Source organism: Neolamprologus multifasciatus, chromosome 7, assembly GCF_963576455.1.
Source record: "Neolamprologus multifasciatus chromosome 7, fNeoMul1.2, whole genome shotgun sequence".
Lineage (NCBI taxonomy): Eukaryota > Metazoa > Chordata > Actinopteri > Cichliformes > Cichlidae > Neolamprologus > Neolamprologus multifasciatus.
In genome coordinates this window covers 30,058,228-30,080,364 of record NC_140445.1, presented here as the reverse complement: position 1 = coordinate 30,080,364, position 22,137 = coordinate 30,058,228, and the positions used below count along the sequence as shown (strand labels likewise).

At 39.0% G+C, this 22,137-nt stretch overlaps 2 protein-coding genes across 2 annotated transcripts in view; one reads left to right on the top strand and one right to left on the bottom strand.

Annotated features, from left to right (window-relative positions):
• The window catches only part of galt (galactose-1-phosphate uridylyltransferase), a 65,375-nt gene extending 49,141 nt beyond the window's left edge, over nt 1-16,234 (bottom strand). Inside the window, 8 exon segments of the mRNA XM_085164554.1 lie at nt 3,061-3,117; nt 3,687-3,816; nt 12,958-13,006; nt 13,187-13,262; nt 13,565-13,651; nt 13,653-13,673; nt 13,675-13,737; nt 16,142-16,234. Of these exon segments, the coding sequence (XP_085020680.1) occupies nt 3,061-3,117; nt 3,687-3,816; nt 12,958-13,006; nt 13,187-13,262; nt 13,565-13,651; nt 13,653-13,673; nt 13,675-13,737; nt 16,142-16,234 (576 nt within the window).
• Nucleotides 16,143-20,800, top strand: sigmar1 (sigma non-opioid intracellular receptor 1). Its single transcript, XM_085165736.1, has 5 exons — nt 16,143-16,377; nt 16,512-16,563; nt 16,966-17,114; nt 17,571-17,663; nt 18,735-20,800. The coding sequence occupies exons 1-5, from the start codon at nt 16,233-16,235 to the stop codon at nt 18,962-18,964; spliced, it is 669 nt and encodes a 222-aa protein (XP_085021862.1). The 5' UTR covers nt 16,143-16,232; the 3' UTR covers nt 18,965-20,800.
• The last annotated feature ends 1,337 nt before the right edge of the window (nt 20,801-22,137 follow it).

Here is a 22,137-nt window from a genome sequence, read left to right as displayed (position 1 = left end):
ACAATGCATTGTATATTCATCCTCTAAAGACTGAAAACGTCACCAGAATATTGATTAGGTATGTGGCTGCTTTGTGTGCATGCGTCTGTTCTTTTAAGGTATTTCTTTCTACTACGGTGAGCTTGCTTTCTAGTGGGATGTCTTTTTTAATATTTGTCAATATTATTGGAATCTTTTAGGTCTTCCATAGTGTTCTGAAATTGAAAATAGCATATTTGCTTCAGGCATCAGGAGTAGATTTTCCAGTTAAATCATTCCACTATATGATGAACAGAGTAATAACCAGAGGCATCCTCTGATGCTTTAAACACCACCGCTTTACACTGTGTTGGAGATTACATTCTGATTTCAGACTTTTTTCTTTTTTTACCCATAATGTAGTCCAGGGATAACACAGTGACATATTTGAACCTGTCAACCTTTTCTGCTTTTAATACAGAAATTTTAGGTGGAACTGCAAGTTCCTACTGAGTGCAGGCTGGAGCTTTCATGTTCTCACGGTGCCTACGTGGCTTCTCTCTGAGTATTCCAGCTTCCTCCCACAGTTCAAAGACATGCATGTTAGGTTAACTGGTGATTTAAATTAACTGTAGGGATGAATGTGAGCACAAATGCTTGTCTGTCTCTCTGTGTTAGACCTGCAACAGACTGGCGATCTATCCAGGATAGGATCCTGGGATAGGCTCCATAGCCCTCACAACTCTGAATTGGGTATGTGGAAGGAAATAGATGGATGATAATCAAGATTTTCTTCTTCCCTTTCAGTCAGTTCTGCTTGCCTTGCCCAATAGTTGTCATATTAACATGGGTTTGGATTTATGAATAATACTTAGCATGTAATAAAACAAATGCAATAAAGTAATACTTTTAAGCAGCTGGAAGTTATTAATGTTTCCTGGCATGTTGCCTCAAGCTGCGATAAGACCCTTTCCACAATCACTGTTGTAGAAACTAGATTTATGTTCATATTAATGGCTTTTGGCTAAAGGCTGCACCATGCTTTTTCAAGCATGACCCTGGGAAGGCAGAAAGAAACAGACTTTGTTGTGTTTTTATTAAACGTGCACATTCTGTTTATCTTCATACTTCCCGGTACGTGTAGTACATACATGCCTGCCAACATCTGCAGTTTTGGGTCTATTTGTACACCTGTGTTTTGTGTACATTAATTAATGGCCAACAGGAGACTGCTAATTCTCAAAGAGAGAAAATTAAAGAGAACACAGACAAGAAAAACAAAGAATGTAATTACTCTGGCAAGATAAAACTTCTGAAAAAAAGGTATTATCTTTTACTGCAAATAACAACATCATCATGGCTTTTACTTCAGCTACCAAGTATAAAATTTGAAATAAAATATATACTCTGGAAATAAATATTAACTCAATGAATATCTGGTCCTCATGGTCAATTGTTTTCTAAGTCTATTCGTAGCACTTTGCAAAATTAATTTTCTATATTCTTTAGACATCTTACATAAAAAAAATAATATTACTATTCCAGAAGCATATGTTTTCCTTCCTCCACTTACATAAAAATACATAAAGCTCTTTTCCTTTGAGACCAAAGTTATCAGAAGCAATGCTGCCTCCAGAACATGATTAACATTTTCTGTTGATTATTCTTCAAAGTCTTAGATCTATCCTTCGTATGTGTTGGCCTGGAGGGGTTGCCTGGCTGTACACATAGACGAACACACGTTTAAACCACTCTTTTCTTGGACTTTGATGTCTAAAGCAAGGGAAATCTAGTCTGCAGGAAAATCCTAAATAAATAAATAATAAACATTTTCAAAAAGCCCCACCAAAGACTGGATCCAGGTTTGATTCTTGATCTTTATAACAGACATGAAAAACCAAATACATATGTGTCCTTTTATCTATTTACAGTAATGGAAGTGTATTATAGAAATTTGGTGTATAGAAAGTATACGTATCTTCAACAAACTTGGATTATTTCTATTACAACCCTGTTATTTTGAGGTTGCGTACTGCCATCTGTTGGTCATTTCATTTCTATATTTCAGCTGATTCAGATTCTATTATGGTTTTGCTTCTGTGTAGTGATGAGCATAATATTGATTTTATTTATTATTTTTCATTGATTGCCAAAAGGGAAGAAACTAATCAACTAAGCCAATAGAAATCCTTTTAATAAAGCTTAAGAGTTAAGAGGGTGACATCAGCTTTGTTTTCAACACATTATTTTAACTACGCTTTTAACAAAACATAAGAAAATCAGCCCAGCGGTGTTTATCAGAGCTAAAACATCTCTATGATTTTGTCTCTGTTGTTTGTTCAACATCACACAGTGAGGTGACAGTTTGGCAGGAAATGCCTCCCTATTTCAAGTTTTAGTTCTGCCTTATTAAAAGGCAGGAAAATATGAGCACAAGAAAATAGCAAAGCTGTAAGGTGTGATTTGTCTTTAGAAAAAGTAATAAAGGAAGAAATGGCAGACACACAAATACAGAATTGTTGATGATTTCTGGATGAAAAGCCAATTAACAGCTTCTGTGCTGAGGCTTGTCTGGCTCAAAAACTTTTATATGAAAGCTTTGCTGTTGTTGTTTTTTAAATCACTTCTCATCTTCATTGTCATAAACTGGTCGCTCAGATGTGCAAATTGGACCAACGAGACAGATTTGTATTGCAAATGTGTGATAAGAGAATTTAAGGTTTTGATGCTACAACATGAAAGTAGCTGGAATGAGTGTATGTATATATTCTTGCACTTATTCTCACTGTGAGGACATTTCATTTATCAATGAAGATGAAAAGTTTGTGGGAAATTAGATCCAAGCATTGTTTTAATTTGCCCTTTCTCACATGTCGCACACAAGAGGAGATTACTACTGAAATGTGAGGTCGCTGCCAACGCAGAGCATGCAGAAGGAAGGACAGACTATTCTCACCACAATCAGACATCACACAGACTTTCTGCTAGGAAGCTGGCAGGTTAAAGACAGTTTAATGGTCGATTTAACTCATTATGACATTTGCATTCTAACAAGCATCACCATGACTGCAGTGCAAATCAGGTAATGTGTGCATCACTTACCTGGCAGTGAGGATGTGGATTTGAACAACCCATCATAGCACCCTTATTCTCGAAGATCTAAAAACAACAGCAGCAACAACAACAACACAGCAGCAGAAGTTAACACAGGATTTAGATAGCTGTTCTTATCTAAACAGCATGCATTTTCTGGGCTGGATTGGTTGACACCAAGTATGAGTATCTGAGTATTAGGTGTTATATGAATATCCATATCTAAGGAATTATGACAAAATTCTGAACTGAAACAAAAGGTGTATTTTTTTAGCTGGGTCCAAATAAGTGTACATCCTACAAATGAACAAAAAAAGCTTCCAAAAATATTATTTAATATTTGGCATGTGGCACATGTGAAGTTAGACATCTTGCCCATGTCCTGCTTTCTTTGAAACAGCTGTTTGAATTTGTGAATTTGACCGGAGGCATCATTAAAGTTTTATGTGATCCAATAAAAGACATATTAACCTGAAAAACTAGAGACGGCAGAAAACTGAAGGATCTGTGACAGGGTAAAAAGGTTAGCAGTTACAATTTTAGATGTATCCAGCCCTGGGAAAAACAAAATCAATAATGTGACTGAGTGTGTTTGCGTGTGCGTGCGTGTCAGAGAAAGTGAGAATATTGCATACCTGAACCCATGGGTAAATAGTGCCTAGTTCCTCAACAAGCTCCGCCCACTTGTCTATCACCTTTACAACCTCTTCTTTTTTCATGAGAGGGAGTGTGACGTCCGACCAGGGATGGAAACACATGACCTTACTGAAGAAGGCATTTAAAAATGAAAAAAAAAAGAGAAAAGGAGGAAGGAAAGGTGTTTATTGGTGTTAAAAGACTGAAACAGAATCTAACACTTGCTGAATTAATTAACCAGGATCAGCTATGATTAATTAACATTAATAACTTAACACTGCACTACCAAAAAGAAGAAAAACAAACAAACAAGAAAACCTATTACGATGCCTATAATAACAGCAAATTTGAGTCTTCAGAAATTTTAGCCTGCACACCAGAGGGTAATGTCATAGTGGCTTAATCCATCTTCTATCCAGGCAACAGTCTACGCACTTACAGTAGCATTAAATGCAGATAAGACAGTGAAAATGTCACTAGTTTTGCAGGGATTTAATAGTTTTGCAATTTTCATTAGTTTTTATTTTTATTTAGGTTTGACTTCAGATTTTCAATTTTATATCAGTTTTAATTAGTTTTTACCAATTGTTTGCTAGTTTAGTTTAGTTTTTATTTTTTGAAAATCCTTAGTTTCAGTTTAGTTTTGATTAGTTTCAGTTATAGTTTTAGTTGTGTTCGCAATAATTAAGTGTAACAAAAATCCCAGTTTCATCATATCAGTCATTCTCTTCTGCTTATCCTTGGGTATGTTGCTATTCCAGCTACCATACTGCACCCTGGACAGGTCGCCTGTCTGTCGCAGGGCTAACATGCAGAGACAGACAACTCACATTCCCACCTATGGGTTCTTTAAATAAATAAATAAAGGCAGATGAACAACCATTGATACCAGGCAACTATAAAACGTATATCTTGGCCCCAATGAGACTATTAACTCTCGCAGCACCGGGTGTTCGTAATTGTGGTTCAAGTGAATTGATAAACTTTTTGAAGGTAATTGACTCACACAGTTATGTAGATATCCCAGTCCTGTTGTCTCGGGATGTATGACGCTGCCTTGCCTGGGGTTAGCTTCTGTTTTCTGGGGATGAGGGTTGAGTGTGCTCCCTTACCTTCTCAAGGTAAGCTAGGTTAGCCTTCTTGTGTGAGCTTTTCAAGTGCACTTTAAGGTTTGTGGGATTTTTTTCCCTTTAGAAATGTCCCTCATAATTTGTCTCTTTCCACTACAAGACACTTGCTTTATCCAAAACACAGTCATATTCAAAGTAATCCCAAATTGGACTCTGGCGCTTTCTCCTGACTTTTCCTGACATGATTCTGCGCGTGGATGGAGCAGCAACACAGACGACTCGACTAACGTACTGCCACCTGCTGGCATAATGAGACACGGCAAGAAAAAAATCTGGAAACTAAACTTCATTTTCACCCTTGACTCTTGTATGACACGCACACATCAACGAAAACTAAACACATTTTTGCTATAAATTCAGTTAATTTTAGTTAGTTTTGTGAACACTCATTCCAGTTTTAGTTAGTTTTCCTTTTTTTGTTTTTGTTTTTATTTTTATTTCCGTTAACGAAAATGTTTTTTCACTTCTCGTTTTCGTTATTTCGTTAGTTTTCGTTAACGATAATAACCTTGCTAGTTTTGCAGGGATTTGGGGTGATGTGTTCCTTTCGTTGTTAGAGGTTCATTTAAGACACATTACATTGTTGCTGTTGCTCTTTTTGTGAATAATAAGAATTGACTGATACAGTTGTCTTTGTTTTAATATAAAACAGACCCTTGCTCTGTTTTTGAATTCCCTGGTTAATTAAAACAAAGTGATAATCTGGGGGAAGGTAAAAGTCATTGCTATGCACTTCCCATAAACTGTCTGTCAAATACAGCTACACAGCCTTTGCTTTTGATTTTCTGTTGACTCTCACATTGGCAGTGCTCTGGGGTTCAGTTGAAAAATTACTGCACATAAAAGCAAAGTTGACATTTTGCTCCCTTTAGATTTGGATGAATGTCACAAACAGACATGGATTACAACTACTGCTTGAGTTCAATCTTGTTTTTAAGAGGTAATATTATAAAAAGTGAAATCAAATAGTCAGTGGAAACACAATCAGGGGGAAACAGAATGGAATTGGTCTATGAAAAACAGAGCCAAACAACTGAACACAGAGTAATAACCCTAAAACATGTCTGCAGGAAAAAAGAGAATGGAAACAAATGCTGATGGATATGTGAGAAAGTGAAGGTGCCATTAATGAATTGTGTATTCTTCATGTCCATTATATAAGTTAAACTACCTCACCTGGCAATAAAGTCTAAAGTCTAGATTTAAACTACGGTTAAATATATATATATATATATATATATATATGTGTATGTATGTATGTATGTATGTATGTATGTGTGTGTGTGTGTGTGTGTGTGTGTGTGTGTGTGTGTGTGTGTGTGTGTGTGTGTGTGTGTGTATATATATATATATATATATATCTACTACGCAAGTAACCCCGGCGGAAGGGGCTACATGAATAGGATGAGGGACCTATGGATTCTTCGATACCCAACATCCACAATGACGGCGAAACAGCTCAGTGTTCCAACATTCGAAAGAAGGGACTGCTTTCACAGCTAGAGATTGACGAGGTACAACATAAATGCTACGGCAAGGAGGAGTCAGGACGCCCCCCACCTGAGATTGGGTACAAAGCCCCAAGTGCGGTAGGAGAAGGATTGTTGAGTGCGAGAGGAACTGACCTGAAATATAGGATCATGGCCAAGCTTGAAACCTGGATCCCCCGAAGCCGGTTACCAAGATTACGTGAAGTACCCTCAGAAGGTCTGCTAGAGGATGTTAATGCAGCACTACGGACAATACCTACAACCACGATTACCGACACTAACAAACTAACTACCGACACTAACACTAACAAGATCTACAATACGGCAGCAGTGATCAGTGAGATGCTTGGCTACAAGTTGAACAGCCACACGGGGCAGTACCCTCCATGGAGAAGGAGGCTAGAGGGCAAGATCAAAGTAGCACGGAGGGAGGTTAGCCAACTAACGGAGTTGCAGAAAGGTGCGACAAAGAAGGTGCATAAGAAATACAGCAAGCTGTCCATACCTGAGGCCTTGGAAACTGCCAAGCAAAGACTCACAGCCTTGGCCAGCCGTTTGAGGAGGTACACCAGAGAGATAGAAGGCAGGAGAATAAACCAGCTGTTCTCCACAGAACCAGCAAAGGTGTACTCTCAGTGGCAAGGAAACAATAATAAGAGAACAGCACCACCAAGGCTGGAGACGGAGCAATACTGGAAGAGCATATGGGAGAAGGACGCAACCCATAACGGCAATGCTCAGTGGCTAGTGGATCTGAGGGCAGACCATAGCGACCTCCCTGAACAGGGTCCAGTAACCATCACAGTGGCAGATATCCAAGAAAGGGTCTCCAGTATGAAGAGTTGGACAGCCCGACATGGTTCACGCCTACTGGCTAAAGAAGCTGACTGCACTCCACGAGCGTCTGGCAGCACAAATGAACCAGCTGCTAGTTAACGAGGGACACCCGGAATGGCTAACCGAAGGTCGGACGGTCCTGATCCCCAAGGACCCCAAGAAGGGACCAGTCCCCTCCAACTACCGACCAATAACCTGCCTCAGTACTACATGGAAGCTCCTGTCAGGCATCATATCGGCTAAGATGAACAGGCACATGGGTCAATACATGAGCAGGACACAGAAAGGAATTGGCAAGAATACCAGAGGTGCAAAACACCAGCTACTGGTAGACAGAACAGTCAGCCGAGACTGCAAGACCAGACTGACCAACCTGTGCACTGCCTGGATTGATTACAAGAAGGCCTATGACTCAATGCCCCACAGCTGGATACTGGAATGCCTAGAATTGTACAAGATCAATGGGACCCTAAGAGCCTTCATCAGGAACTCAATGGGGATGTGGTGTACAACACTAGAGGCCAACTCCAAGCCCATAGCACAAGTCACCATCAAGTGCGGGATCTACCAAGGAGATGCTCTGTCCCCACTGCTGTTCTGCATAGGCCTGAACCCCCTCAGTGAGATCATTAACAAGACTGGCTACGGATACTGGCTACGGATACCGACTACGGAACGGAGCAGTTGTCAGCCACCTCCTGTACATGGATGACATCAAGCTGTATGCCAAGAGTGAATGAGACATCGATTCACTGATCCACACTACCAGGCTATACAGCAATGACATTGGAATGTCATTCGGGCTGGAGAAGTGTAGTTGGATGGTAACAAAGAGAGGGAAGGTAGTCAGAACTGAAGGGATTGAACTACCAGAAGGCAACATTGCAGACATAGAGGACAGTTACAAGTACCTGGGGATCCCGCAGGCGAATGGGAACCATGAAGAGACCGCTAGGAAAGCTGCAACCACCAAGTACCTGCAGAGGGTCAGGTAAGTCCTGAGGAGTCAGTTGAACGGTAAGAACAAGATCCGGGCCATCAACACGTACGCCCTGCCCGTGATCAGGTACCCTGCTGGGGTAATAGGCTGGCCAAAGGAGGAGATAGAAGCCACTGACATAAAGACAAGAAAGCTCCTTACCATGCATGGAGGGTTTCACCCCAAGTCCAGCACCCTGAGGCTGTACGCTAAGCGGAAGGAAGGAGGCCAGGGACTGGTGAGTGTCAGCACCACAGTCCAGGATGAGACAACGAACATCCAAGAATACATCACGAAGATGGCCCCAACTGACAGCGTGCTCAGTGAATACCTCAGGCAGCAGAAACCCAAGAAAGAGGAGGGAGACGAGGAACCATCATGGAAGGACAGGCCCCTGCACGGTATGTACCACCAGCAGATAGAGGAGGTGGCTGATATCCAGAAATCCTACCAGTGGCTGGACAAAGCTGGACTGAAAGATAGCACAGAAGCACTAATCATGGCAGCACAAGAACAAGCTCTGAGTACAAGATCCATAGAGGCTGGGGTCACACCAGGCAAGACCCCAGGTGCAGGCTGTGTAAAGATGCCCCAGAGACAATCCAGCACATAACAGCAGGGTGCAAGATGCTAGCAGGCAAGGCATACATGGAATGCCATAACCAAGTGGCCGGCATAGTGTACAGGAACATCTGTGCCGAGTATAACCTGGAAGTCCCGAGGTCAAAATGGGAAATGCCCCCAAGGGTGGTGGAGAATGACCGAGCTAAGATCCTGTGGGACTTCCAGATACAGACGGACAAAATGGTGGTGGCTAACCAACCGGACATAGTGGTGGTAGACAAACAGAAGAAGACGGCTGTAGTGATCGATGTAGCGGTTCCGAATGACAGCAATATATATATATATATATATATATATATATAGATATATAGATATGATATATAGATATATAGATGTATGTGTGTGTGTGTGTGTGTGTGTGTGTGTGTGTGTGTGTGTGTGTGTGTGTGTGTATTCTATGACAGCTGTTAACAACTATTTGCCTTATTTTTAGAGTCTTTCTTTGAGCAACCAAGCAAAACAACTTTTTTAAGCAACCAAAATAGTTGTCACAACTATAACATCGTATGTTACATTTAATGAGCCAGACTCCTAACGATAATAAAGGTTTATTCAGCTAAGAAAAAAAAAGAAAAAAAGACAAAAAGCATGAGCTTGGTTAACAATGCTTTATCAACTTTGCACACATGTTACTTCTATGTGTGTGTGTGTGGGTCCGCATATGTAGTAGTGGTAACTCAAATCCCTACGTCTTCACGACTTCAAGAAGACCTCTCCATGTGTTTGCTTTCAGGCTTATCTATAGTGGCAAGGAAAATCAACTTGACTGTCAGAGTGAGAATAATGAAATTTCTATCAACAGGCAGGCTCTTCTTGGGCCCAAGCAGCTAGTGTGTGATCAATAATTGAACACGACTTTGGTGTTTACGCTCTGAGCAAAACTGAATGTTGGTTTATACATTGTTCATGAGAAGGCTAATAGAGGAGATGGGAGCTGGGTGTTTCCAACATGAGTCATATTTACACAGATATATGAGGGCAGATAACCCTAAAACTGAATGATTCAAGTTTGAGGTCAAAACATCTTTAAAGTGTATAGTTAAGTTTAAGAAAATAGTAGTTGGGGTTAAGACTAGTTTAATTTTACATTAATGTGGTATGGCATGTGGTTGCTTTTAGATCGCCATACAAAACCATCCATCCATCCTCTTCTGCTTATCCTTTCCAGGGTTGTTGGTGGGGGGTTGTTTAGGCATTTTAACCAACTTTTGTAAACAAACAGCACAAATTAAACATCTGACACAATGAAGCTGATAGAAAGCAAAAAGTCAGAGGATCACTAAAGATATCAGCACTTGCTCTGAGAAGAGCAAAAATTTTATTTATATTTCCAACAGCAGTTTTTACTGTGCACCAGTTTGATCAGCTCACCAAACCATGTAGCGCAGCTAAGACAACATCAAGCAACTGTGAGCTTTCTCTTTTAAAACAATTTACTTTGGGCTCTGTTGTAAAATGTCAAAAATACTTTTTTAATGCATGAGGTCCTGTGAAAAATTAAATACATCTGTATTGCTTCTATAGGAATTAAGGGGGTGAATAACAGCCAGGTGCTGCTAATAAAACGCACTTGATTAATTGATCTTCAGCAAATGTAATCACCTCTATAAAAGCAGATGTTTGGGCAGATTGCTGGCCTGAAGCATTCAGGTGTTTGTTAACACAATGCAATAATGTTCCCAGCAGTGGATGTTCCAGCAAGTTCACCCTAAGGTCAGACCGTGCAATGTTGAGACAAATTGCAAAAAAAACCCAAGGGGTACTTATCAGACTACTCTACATGTTAAATGTTCATTACAGCAGAATTACAAAAAGATTGAACAAGTCTGGCTTGTTAGAAAGGGTTGCTATGAGAAAGCCTCTTCTCTTTAAAAAATATAGCAGTATAGCAGGAATATATAGAAGTGTAAAAACCAACAATCAACACAACAACTGTCAAGCACGGTTTGCTTTCCAGCCACAGGACCTGGGTACATGGCAGTCACTGAGCTAACCTTGAACTCCTCTGTATATCAGAGCAATCTAGAGTCCAATCTGAGGGCATGTGTCGGACATCCAAAGCTTGGGGTCACATAACAGGACATTAGCAAAGACTCAAGGTGGTTGTAATGGTCCAGTCAAATACAAACCCAAATGAAATGCTGTAGCATGACTTTAACAGAGCTGTGCATAAAAAAAATTGATGTTTTTTTTTTTTTTTGTTTTATTACTGTATACACAAGCTAGCTTTAAAGTAAATGAGTAATTAGATGGAAATTGTTGATTTCCAGAGACATTTTTTTCAAGAAATATAAGCTTAAGTTACCTTAAGCAACAAAACCAAAACACCTAATTATCTTTCGAATCTTCCTTTTGCTTGAAGTTAAATTTAAGACAAAAAGACACCTGTACTGACAGTAAATTACACCATTAAATAACTATAATTATTATAAGGTGTCAACTGACATTGCTTTTACTAAAAGTTTTAGCAAAATTCAAAGTCCTTCTTAGAAAAATTCCTGAGCAGCTATGCTTAGTTTTCCTAGAAAGGAAAACAAGACACTGTCAGATCTGTAAAATAAAGTGAGACCAATTTTTTGTCACCACAGTGCTGAGAGGGGTACTATGATAAAGTGTTAAAAATGTTCTCATTTCCTTTGTTGCACTACAACTTTCTATTGTCTTCCGTGACCCAGATCCCCTAAATTGCATTTCCAATTCTGCACTCCCCTCCAATTGGCACTGAACTTTGCTGCAGGGTACAAAGATCTAGTTTATTTTTCAAGTTTATTATTCTGTTAATATGGCCACAAAAGCATATACTGATCACAGATACACTAAAAGGAAAAGCAGCAGCATGCTGGATGTGTGAACAAATATGAATACAACCTCACACTGCGAGCAAAATCACACACTCTCACCTAAAGTGAGACAGAGGAAGAAAAGTACCCTAAAATGTACTATATTTTTTAAGTCAGTCACTGCTGTTTCTGTGCTTCATCACATTGCGAGTGTGGCAAGCAACACCTGACGGCCACGTGAAACCAAACAGTCTTCAGTTTTCAACCAGCACAATATTCTTTGATTAAATCTATTATTCAGTAGTTATGCAACTCTGCTGTCAGACAGAATCAAGCAAGAATTCCCAGAGCACAGGATTGTTCGGGAATGTTACCAACAGACTGAAAATTATTTATGCAAAAATATCAAAAAACTCCAAAGCACTCTCTATTCATATAAAATTTAAATCCCTTTTTTCTTGTGGCACGGTTAGGATTTAACCTTCGAAGGCAAATAAAGTTTATAACAAAGGTAGTAAAATTGCATTTTTTAAGAAAAAATTTACTTTGTTCTTATAGACTTAATTTGCCTTTAAAGATGTTTTTATATTATCTGTGTGGTCTTTTTTGTCTGATTTGAATTGACTTTGGTGAATTTTTGGTGATTTTGTTGATTTCTGGGCTCTTACATCTGTCCACTCTTATTGGTTGAGTTTTACTTACCCAGTACCCAGAGACGGAAAAATGTAATCTGTGAATTTTTGAAATAGAAAATGCTGTGTATTGTATTATAGAAGTGTGCACTAACAAAGGACTTAGGTCTTTTTTAAGCTTCTCTGGAGATGTATAAATCCAGCAGCCAGTGTTTATTGAGCTGACTCCTGTTATAAAACGTTCTTAAGTTGAACTTTGTAGAATACAAGATACACCCAGGAATAGGCATTTTGAGCTACCAAAGGACATGTTATTTATCAATGTGGATGGATTTAGGAAAATATCACTCATGCACCAAGGAGCTACAAATTAGAGTACTGATAAAACATCTCCATCTGCTGGTTGCACAAAATAACATCACTTTCTAATGTATGTACGGTGGCTTGGTGATTTTGTTTTGCTCAAGTTCAAGATGTCCTGAAAACAGGAAGCATGCAGTGCGTTGATGAACAAAATTAGCGTCATCTAATAGCTGATTATGATGAAGATGATGACAACAACGAATTAAGAGTTGCCTCAGCATGACTGCTCTGATTGCAGTCATCAGCTTAGATTTAATTAGTCATACATTTGAATGCATCATAATTTTGAAAAGGAAAACTGATTAAGATGCATCGTGTCCTAGATTAAATTACAACTTACCAACTGCATATTAATTTATACTATGTATTATACATTTCATTATGAGCACTGCATTTCATACACATATAGATTGAGATATTAAGATTTGTTCTTACCAGACACCTCTTGCAGCTTTAGACTGAAATAATGGATCTTGGTTTGAACCTGAAGAACAAAACAACAATATATACTTTATCATATTTGAGTATTATAACCAAATAGCTACACGAAAGTCGAGTTTGCAAGAAAGAAAGAATTGCAGTTACTTGCTTAAATATTTTATTAAAAAGGTACTGCAGTTACTTCTCCTTTTCCTTACAGTATTTAGGCTGCACTAGAACTCACCAGGGTCTGGAGCGTCAGGCTGAAGAGCGGGGAAGTCATTCTCAAACACAAAGGTACTGTCATAATCTGGATTCCCCTGGAGAAAAACAGACAGTTGGAGAGATATTAGAAAACAGCAGACAGAAAACATTTTGCTTTCAAAACCCAAGCAGAATGAGGAGTGAAGAAACCTCTTATTTGGAACTGCTGGCAATGTTACAGTGCAATTTAGCATTATGTATGATTGTTAATGTCCACAACATCAATAATAATATGGAGAGAAGAATAGATGAACTATCCATGACATTATCAATATTGTTTTCCAATGGATGCCTTGTTTGTGGATTTACTATTTGTTGTGATCAGAACCAAAGAATGCTGTTCAATGCCTCTTCTCACCTCTCCATTTGCCCTTTTGTTCCCAGGACAGAGTGGGTTATTTGGGTCATATCTTGGTATGTGCTCCTCAGGTGGTCTTTCAACTTGAACCTGCCCAAGGTCTCTTCATGGCGGTGGGCGGACACAAGAACCCAGCTGTCCCGAAGAGGGTTGTAACGCAAGTGCTTGGTGCTCTAAAGTTACACAAGACAAGTGATAAAATGTAACAAGACAATGTAATAACACACACACATTATTGAAACCACAGGCTTCAAACATAAGTCCCGGGGGCAAAAATTGGCCTGGCAAAGACTCCAATCTGGCCCCACTAGGACAGCTTTGGAAAGTGTGAAGGAAGGCATAATCTTGGACTTTTAACTTTATTTTACGTTTTCACAGCTTTAATAACAAAAAACCTCCCCTATGGGCCATGCTACACCAAAGGAATTAGGTAACAGATAGAAAATTAAATTAAACAACAGGAAGTTCCTTTTTGTTCAATAGAAATGTCTGGGTATTTTTTTACAGTAGGTACACAAAAAAGGACATTTTCCGTAAAAAACAAAACAAAAAACTTTGTGTTTTATACTTTTTCTGTAATTTTACACATTTATTTCTTACAATTTCTTTAATTCACTACAGAAAAAAGTTATTTACCATGTAGAAAAAACTGTGATTTTCCTTTGCCAGGAGAATAACCTCCTCCTAAACGTCAGCAAGACTAAGGAGCTGATCGTGGACTTCACTACAAAGCAGGCGAGGAATTACAAGAGTGGACAGTTTCCGATACCTGGGTGTCCACATCACTCAGGATCTGTTATGGTCCTGTCACATCAACACCCTGGTTAAGAAAGCCCGTCAGCGTCTCTTCTTCCTCAGAAGACTTAGAGACTTCCATCTGCCACTAAAGATGCTCAAGAACTTTTACTCCTGCACCATCGAGAGCATCCTGACGGGAAACATCTGCACCTGGTTTGGGAACAGCACCAAGCAGGACAGACGAGATCTGCAAAGAGTGGTGTGCTCAGCCGAACGCATCATTGAATCAGAGCTCCCTGACCTGCTGTCCATCCACACCAAGCAGTGCAAGACCAAAGCTAGGAAGATTATGATGGACCTCTCCCATCCCAAACAATGGACTCTTCTCACTGTTGAGGTCTGGGAAGCGCTTCCGCTCCCTTAAGGCCAAAACAGAGAGAATGAGGAGGAGCTTCTTCCACCAGGCTATTCGGGCCCTGAACCAGGTGTAGGACTGGACTCTCCCACACACATCACATCACTATAAGACTGGACTCTCACACACATCACATCACCACACGCACTCTGGTTTTTCTTCATGCACACTTCCTATAATTTATAATCTCTTTCTGCTACTTGCACATTTTTTACTGTAAATTTCTAAGTTAAATCTGTAAATTTTGTAATAACCTGTAAATTGTAAATACTGTAAAACCACTGTCATGTAATGGCATTGCATTGCACAGCTACAAGCATTTCACCTCATGTCATACTGTGTATGGTTGTGTGTGTGACAAATAGAATTTGAATTTGAATTTGAAACTTTTTTCTTATATTAAAATATCTCAAGGTTTAATTTGTGTATCAAACTTTTTTACAGTGACAGATCAAAGTTGGGTGTATCTTACCCACGATGTAAAATGAGTTTGACATCCCCGATTTAAACATTTACTATTACTTATAAGAAACACCTCAAAAAGCATTCAGGAGCAGGTTTTGTAGCTACAACAGGAACTACAGGAACTACAGTCACAAGACAGCTGGCAGAGTCAGCATGTCTGTCAGGCCGACAGGGGAAAAAGTGCAGGGTACAACATAACTAAAGACTTTGTGTAACCTATAACCTACCAGTGAATTCGAGTAGTAAACAAGCCCCGAAACATGACTGAATGCATTTTAGCTTTAACTGTTAACAGTGCAGTACCTTTTTGGTAAACAGTAATGAAGAACTCGGGAAATTACAGAAGTCATTTTGACGCTTAAACATTAAGGCAAACTGACAAATTTAAGAAGTCCTACTCATTATCCAGTGTCTGTCATTGGATATAGTGAGTGATTGAAATTAGCTTTTTAACGTTTGTAAATTCACAAAAAAATGCGTACCTTTTGGGTCAAAACTGATGTCTTGCTTCCCGCTCATGTCGGTAACTCACTGATGTTTCACAGCTGTCTCCTCCCCGGTGTTCTTTTTTTGAACCATGAGCTTTCTCTGGACTTTAGTGTATGACGCTAAATCAACACGGTCCGCAACAAACCTTGGACTACTTCCTGTTTTGTTGACAAGCGAAAGGTTGCTATTGTGCACATGCCGGTATGCAATGGCACACTTCTAAAAATCTAAACAAATAAGTAAGTAAATAAGACTGAAAACGTCAAATTAAGGATAATTGGTCATTATACTGTTACCACCCAATGCAGCAGCCTGAAATGTTTAGCTTTGGTCAACTTTTTTTTAATATGATATTTTAATGCAAACTAGAAAAAGACGGTTTTGCATTGTACTGGCAACCCTGGAGTCGCGCGCTGCCTACGCTGCTGACTCGGCCGATGATTGGCTAAGCGTAAAGTTCCCTCCCTCACCTGACCAGGAAGAGGCTGTGAGCGGAGCACCACGCCAGTCCGCCTCCCTATATGCATGTAGCCAAACCTGTCTGTGGGTTTTGTTTCAGCCATGTCCCTGCTCAAAATCATTTCAAGACTTCTGGTGTTCGCCGGAGTCACCGTCCTGACCGTGCTGTTGTTGCGGTATTGGTTGGCCAGCAAGCAGTATGTGTTCAACAGAGAAGACGTCGCCAAATTGGCCAAACAGTATGCAGGTGAGTTTGGGTTTGCATGTGAAAAAAAGTTGCCGCTTCACTTCATTTTGTTTATATTTAAAGCGAAGCTAATTTTGGTTGCCTGAACTGCCATATCTGCATGCCCTGTGCATTTTAAATGTGTCTGTTCTCAGGACAGGACCATGAGCAGGCTTTCTCCAAAGTGGTAGTGGAGCTGAGAAAAAGGTAACGATACCGTTACATGCAGGCTTGCATGTATCAGGCAGCTTGTGGTTGCTTCTGTACAATTTCCATCACTATTAGGTTTTTTAAGCTACTTATTAGCTGCAAAATGGTGCAACTTATCTCTTCAGCATGTGCTCATTTCACTTCATTCTTTCTTGGTATGGTATGGATGTCTTATTCACTTTCATTTTTTAATACTGTATGAAAAATTGGTGTAGTCTAAAATAAAGCCAAAGTGAAAGTTGTCCATAATGATTTCTTTGACCTTGAGGTACTTCCCTCCGATTTTCCTACTAAAACTCAAAACTGGTAAATTTGCACTGAAAACTCTCACTTGGTATTCAGATTATTAATCAGTTTTTTAACGTTAAATAAATGGCTAACAAAGTATATTTGAACTAGGTATCCTGGACACATCCTCCCTGATGAGGACTTGCAGTGGGTGTTTGTGAATGCTGGAGGCTGGATGGGCTCCATGTGTGTCCTCCATGCCTCTCTCACAGAGTACTTGATACTGTTTGGCACTGCGGTGGACACTGGAGGACACTCAGGTGAGGAAGGAGAGCAGTTAAAGAGAGATACATAGATAGATCAGCTCCAAAAAAAGTTTTTTTTGTGTAAGTTGAAGTAAACATCTGCAGACATAATGGTTTTGGGGAACAAGTTACTCTAGATCAGGATACTCTGATCTCAAAGTTCAAATCTGCTGGAGTTATTTACAGTATGGTGTCAGATATGAAGGAATGAATTGCCCCTCTTATGATCTAAAGTGAAGTCCGTCTGAAGCACCCCCATTCCAGTCCAAGTCCTTATAATGTTGCACAATGGGCTACAATTTGATTCTTGCAATCTAGGAAATGCTGATATATAGTCCCATTCTTGGTCCCAACAATAATATTTGATTTGTGAGATGATTTACAGAAGACTATTGGAATTGTATGTTTAGAAAACTATAAATACTCTGAATTGTATCATTTTGACTCTTTGCATCTTGCTGTTTCTCTCAGGTCGTTATTGGGCTGAGATTTCTGATACCATCATTTCTGGAACCTTCAGACAGTGGAAAGAGGGGACAACCAAGAGTGAAATATACTATCCTGGTAATACATTAACTCATTACAATATTCAATTTTGCATTTATACACAATGGAAACTTTAATGTATCTCAATAACTATTATAGGTTTTTTTTTGTGTTTGTTTGTTTTTTTTTGTTTTTGCACAAATTGGCTGGACATTTTCTTTCAAGATTTTTTGATAGAGAGCAGCAATGATGATTTTAATTATGGCAAGTTGTTCAGTTCCTAAAGCAGCCCCAGACCATCACAGTACCACCACCATGTTTGACTGTTGTTCTTTTTATGAAATAGTATGTTATTTTATTTTTTTAAACAGATGTCATGGGACGTAAACCCTCCAAAATGTTAAACTTCTTCAAAACTTAACTAAAATATTTTCCCAAAAGGCTTGAGGATCAAGATGTTTTTGCCAAATGTTGCTCTGGGTTCTTTTGTGACCTCCAGGAATAGTCATTGAGGCACGAGTAATTTTGGTAACCTGCCTACTCTTGGGAAGATTCAGATTTCAAGTTTTCTCCATTCATGGATAATGGCTCGTTCTTTGGAGTTCCAAAGTCTTAAAAACGGCTTTGTACCCTTTCCACACTAATAGATGTCAGTGACTTTGTTTCTCATCTGTTCTTGAATTTCTTTAGATTGTGGCATGATATGTTGCTTTTTGAGGTCTTTTAGAGGACTTCACTTTGTGAAACAGATTCTGTTTAAGTGATTTCTTGATTCATCCGGTCTGGCAGAAATCAGGCCTGCGTGTGACTACTGAAATTAAACTGGTTAATTACCCTCTTATGATTTAACAAGAGGAGGCATTTATTTTTGTCACATTGGGCCAGGTAGCTCTGGATAGCTTCCCATTTTAAATAAAATAATTTAAACCACATTTTAATTTACTAATTATCTTTGTCTAATGTTAAAATTTGATTATCTGAAACATGTAAGTGTAACAAATATGCAAAAGAGAAAAAAATCAGGATGTTGGTAAATAAGTTTTCACAGCACAGTATGTTATTAGCTAAACTCCTGTAGTATTATTGGGTGGCAGTAGTAGTAGTAGTAGTAGTAAAAAATTCCTGTTCTTTCATATTCTTTACCCACAGGTGACACTATTGTGCATGCTGTAGGAGAGGCTACGTCAGTCCAGTGGAGTGCCGGGACTTGGATGGTGGAGTATGGCAGAGGATTCATCCCTTCCACGCTGGGCTTTGCTTTAGCAGACACTTTTTTCAGCACCCAGGACTTCCTCACAATGTACTACACTTTTAATGCCTACATGAAGGGTTTGCTACTTGAGGCTGGTACACTACTTACAGAAGCTGGAGTTTTCTAAGGTAAAATAGAGTCCTAGATGATTGCACATGGACATTACTATCAAAACTTGTCCTGTGACATTTTCTTCCCAACCACTAAAATCTGGTAGAAGAGAGACTTGCTGATAATTCAGAGTGCTGACATTTAATATTTTTATATGAAATTGTAGACAATCCAAATTTACATTGGTAGTGTTGATCATCTTCATTGACGCTCTTGACCCTCATAAAGGCTATGCAAAAGAAAATGTCTTACTCCATTTCACCTTAACATTTGGCATGAGATTTCAAACTGAGCCAAATCACCCAAACAAACATTTCATTCTGAATGGCAGCCTTCCTTACTTTACCTCAATTTTAACAGTGAAACTAAGCATCAGGTCATTAAACATTCCACTGAGAGCTCAGACTGCCTCCAGAGTCAGAATGACTAATAAAAGGAAAGAAATCCATATTATTAGGATCCAATTTAAAGATAAAAGCCTTAAAGTTCCTTTTGCACAAGCTATCATTATTCTGATAAAAAATAAGGCAATATATGCAACCAGGTTTGGTTGTGTTTACTTCTTCATAACCAATGATTTTTACAAATAAATACTGATAATTCAAAGTGTTTTTTTGCAGGCCAAGGAAAATCTTTCAAAACAAATATGCAATGCTTAATCTGGATTGTAAAACCTACAGTAATGTATATAATGCACAGCTAAAGTCACTATTTTCTTATTAGATGCCAATTTCCGCTTTGTGCAGATTCTCTGCAGATGAGATCTATTGTAAATGTAGCTGCATTAGGATTCAGGCTCTCTAAGCTACTCTCGGTGAGAAGATGCAAAAAAGAGAAATTCTGTTCTTTGCTTTTAAAGCTTCTCTTGGCATTGGCCACCATTTACCGATTCAAAGCTCACCTTTTGTGTACCGTGTGTCTTTTGAAGGTGAAAACCTGGGAGGATATGCTAATGAAAGCTCTCATCTTGTCAGCTGTGTGAACCTTGGTGGTTTTATTTTTCTGTTAACCTGTCTCTGCTGGAGCTCATCTTCAGAGCTACAGCATTGTGGCAACCACCAAATTTTCTGACTAGATGTGTGTGGTTTTGACATTTTTTTTTATCTCAGAACTGTGGAGATTAAGGTAGAAAACTGAAATCCTTTCAAACTATAAAGCAAAACATTTACATCACATATTGTACATACTGTGGTAGGACACCCAATGATGTTATTTGGAGAAACTCTTTAAAATGTTTGTGCAAGTCATGTAAGGTAAGAAAATGGGAAAACACTGTTGTATCATACTACAGACGTCTGCTAGGTTTGCCTGTAATTCTGTCATTTTCTAATTTTACAGAATGGTTTAATTATGTAAACTTGATTACTTTTTTTTGTCAAAAACGTTCTGAGCTCAAATAGCCTATAAATTAACTTGAATAATACTGGACTCTGACCAAGCTACTTGGCTTCAGTATCTGCAACTTCCGTTCCTGGTCTTGAATTTTGCACTGGCCCACTGGGAGGGCTAAATATCTACATCCTATTGTAGCACTGTGGATAAATGTAATTGTGGTGTTTTACACTGCTGCTGATTGTGTTCTCAGTTTGTATCTTTTCATGTAAAACAGCCTTATTTTCAGGCTAATGGGTGAACTTACTAAGAGCTATGTAGGGTTTCTAGTCTAGTGAAAATGTGCTGTTACTACCCTAACTGATGTTAATTAGAAGCAGCATCAGTAGCAGTGCATTCTCAGATGAATTGTAATACTGTACCAGATGTGCAATTTACTCGGGGTTAAGAATGAAACTGACGGTGCCAAAAGAAATAAATGTCTTTGAACTTAATAGAAGTGTGTTTTTGCTTATTTCTGTCTATACTGTGTATTTAATCAAGGCAATGAGAGGACGACTGGAATATAAACAGTAGCTGTCAATCTTGGCTGCCTTATTCATAATAGAATTGTGAAAGGACATTTACACAAGATGAGTGAAATCTCAAGCTTGACACTCCAAATCCTTTATTATAAATACTCTATGGTCAGATGGTATTTAATAAATCTGGTCATCAGATGAGAAGACAAACATATCAGTCCTCATCTCTGTCTGTAAACGTCTCAGGCAACCTGATTGTGTTTCATATACACAGAGGTGTGTGGTGGATTTTTGTGTGATATGTATAACTAGGTAACTATATACACTATATATCTATGTGCACTGAACATACATATTTTAACTTTCATGTAGAGTCTTAAGCACAAGACATTTTGCTTCACCGAGGTTTATTAAGGTTTTACAGTAACAGGGCAGTTAATGCTATTGAGAGTTTGCCTGAATAACTCACTCTCCAGCTCCGGTAACTAACCTTCCCTAATACACACTCAAAGTCTTTCATGCAGCACAACCAAAAGAGTAACATTGTAACTGAGATCCTGAACACATCACAATTAAAACATCATACGATATAATCCCACACACACATACACACACTATGAACCTACACTGAAGTGTTTTTTCCACTTGCGGTGTAAGATTTAATAATTCGGATTAATGTGTGATGTTTGACCGTGTCATGACCTATTGTGATAAGCCAAAGCCAAAGGGTAGCTGGAGTCCTGACTGGCCTCTGGCCAAGACCTTGGCCGCTACCTGAACCCTGCAGCTGTGTTTAGACGGGTGGGAAAGTTACCCAGCAGCAGGGGGCGGGGATACTGGTCCCTATATATCAGGGGACCAGAGAACACCCCAGCACTTTTCCCCTCTGCTCTTTCTCTCTGTCTGCCTCTGTGTTGCTCTGCTGTCTGTGCTTAAGGCTGTACACCCTGGGGTTTTGCTTTGCTTGTTTTCTGCTTTGTAATTCTCTTGCTAAGTGTCTGTATGTATTTTTCCTGCTGTTCATATGATTCAGTGTATTAAACTCTGTTCCAAGAATTCTACTCTTTTCCAGAGCATCTTTTTGAGTGTCTTGATTTTAATTGGATCTAAAAGAGGTTGGATCTCCACATCGTTGGTGGGAGAAGGTTATCAGGATGGCTTCAAAATTTGCGACCACATGTGATAGACATTTGTGTTGTACATTTGCTTAAAGCTGTAGAATATCCTTGCTGTTGCTTGTTCCCCTATTTATATATACTGTATATATTATACACTCATTAGATAATTAGGTACTTCTTGCTAGTACTGAATTGAACCCTTTTCCCTTCTGAAGTAT

Bases quoted from the DNA above. Each gene is read 5' to 3' on its own strand.
- sigmar1 (XM_085165736.1), top strand. From the start codon at position 16,233: ATGTCCCTGCTCAAAATCATTTCAAGACTTCTGGTGTTCGCCGGAGTC. The intron at 16,378-16,511 runs GTGAGTTTGGGT...GTCTGTTCTCAG, and splicing joins ATTGGCCAAACAGTATGCAG to GACAGGACCATGAGCAGGCT. The intron at 17,664-18,734 runs GTAATACATTAA...CTTTACCCACAG, and splicing joins GAGTGAAATATACTATCCTG to GTGACACTATTGTGCATGCT.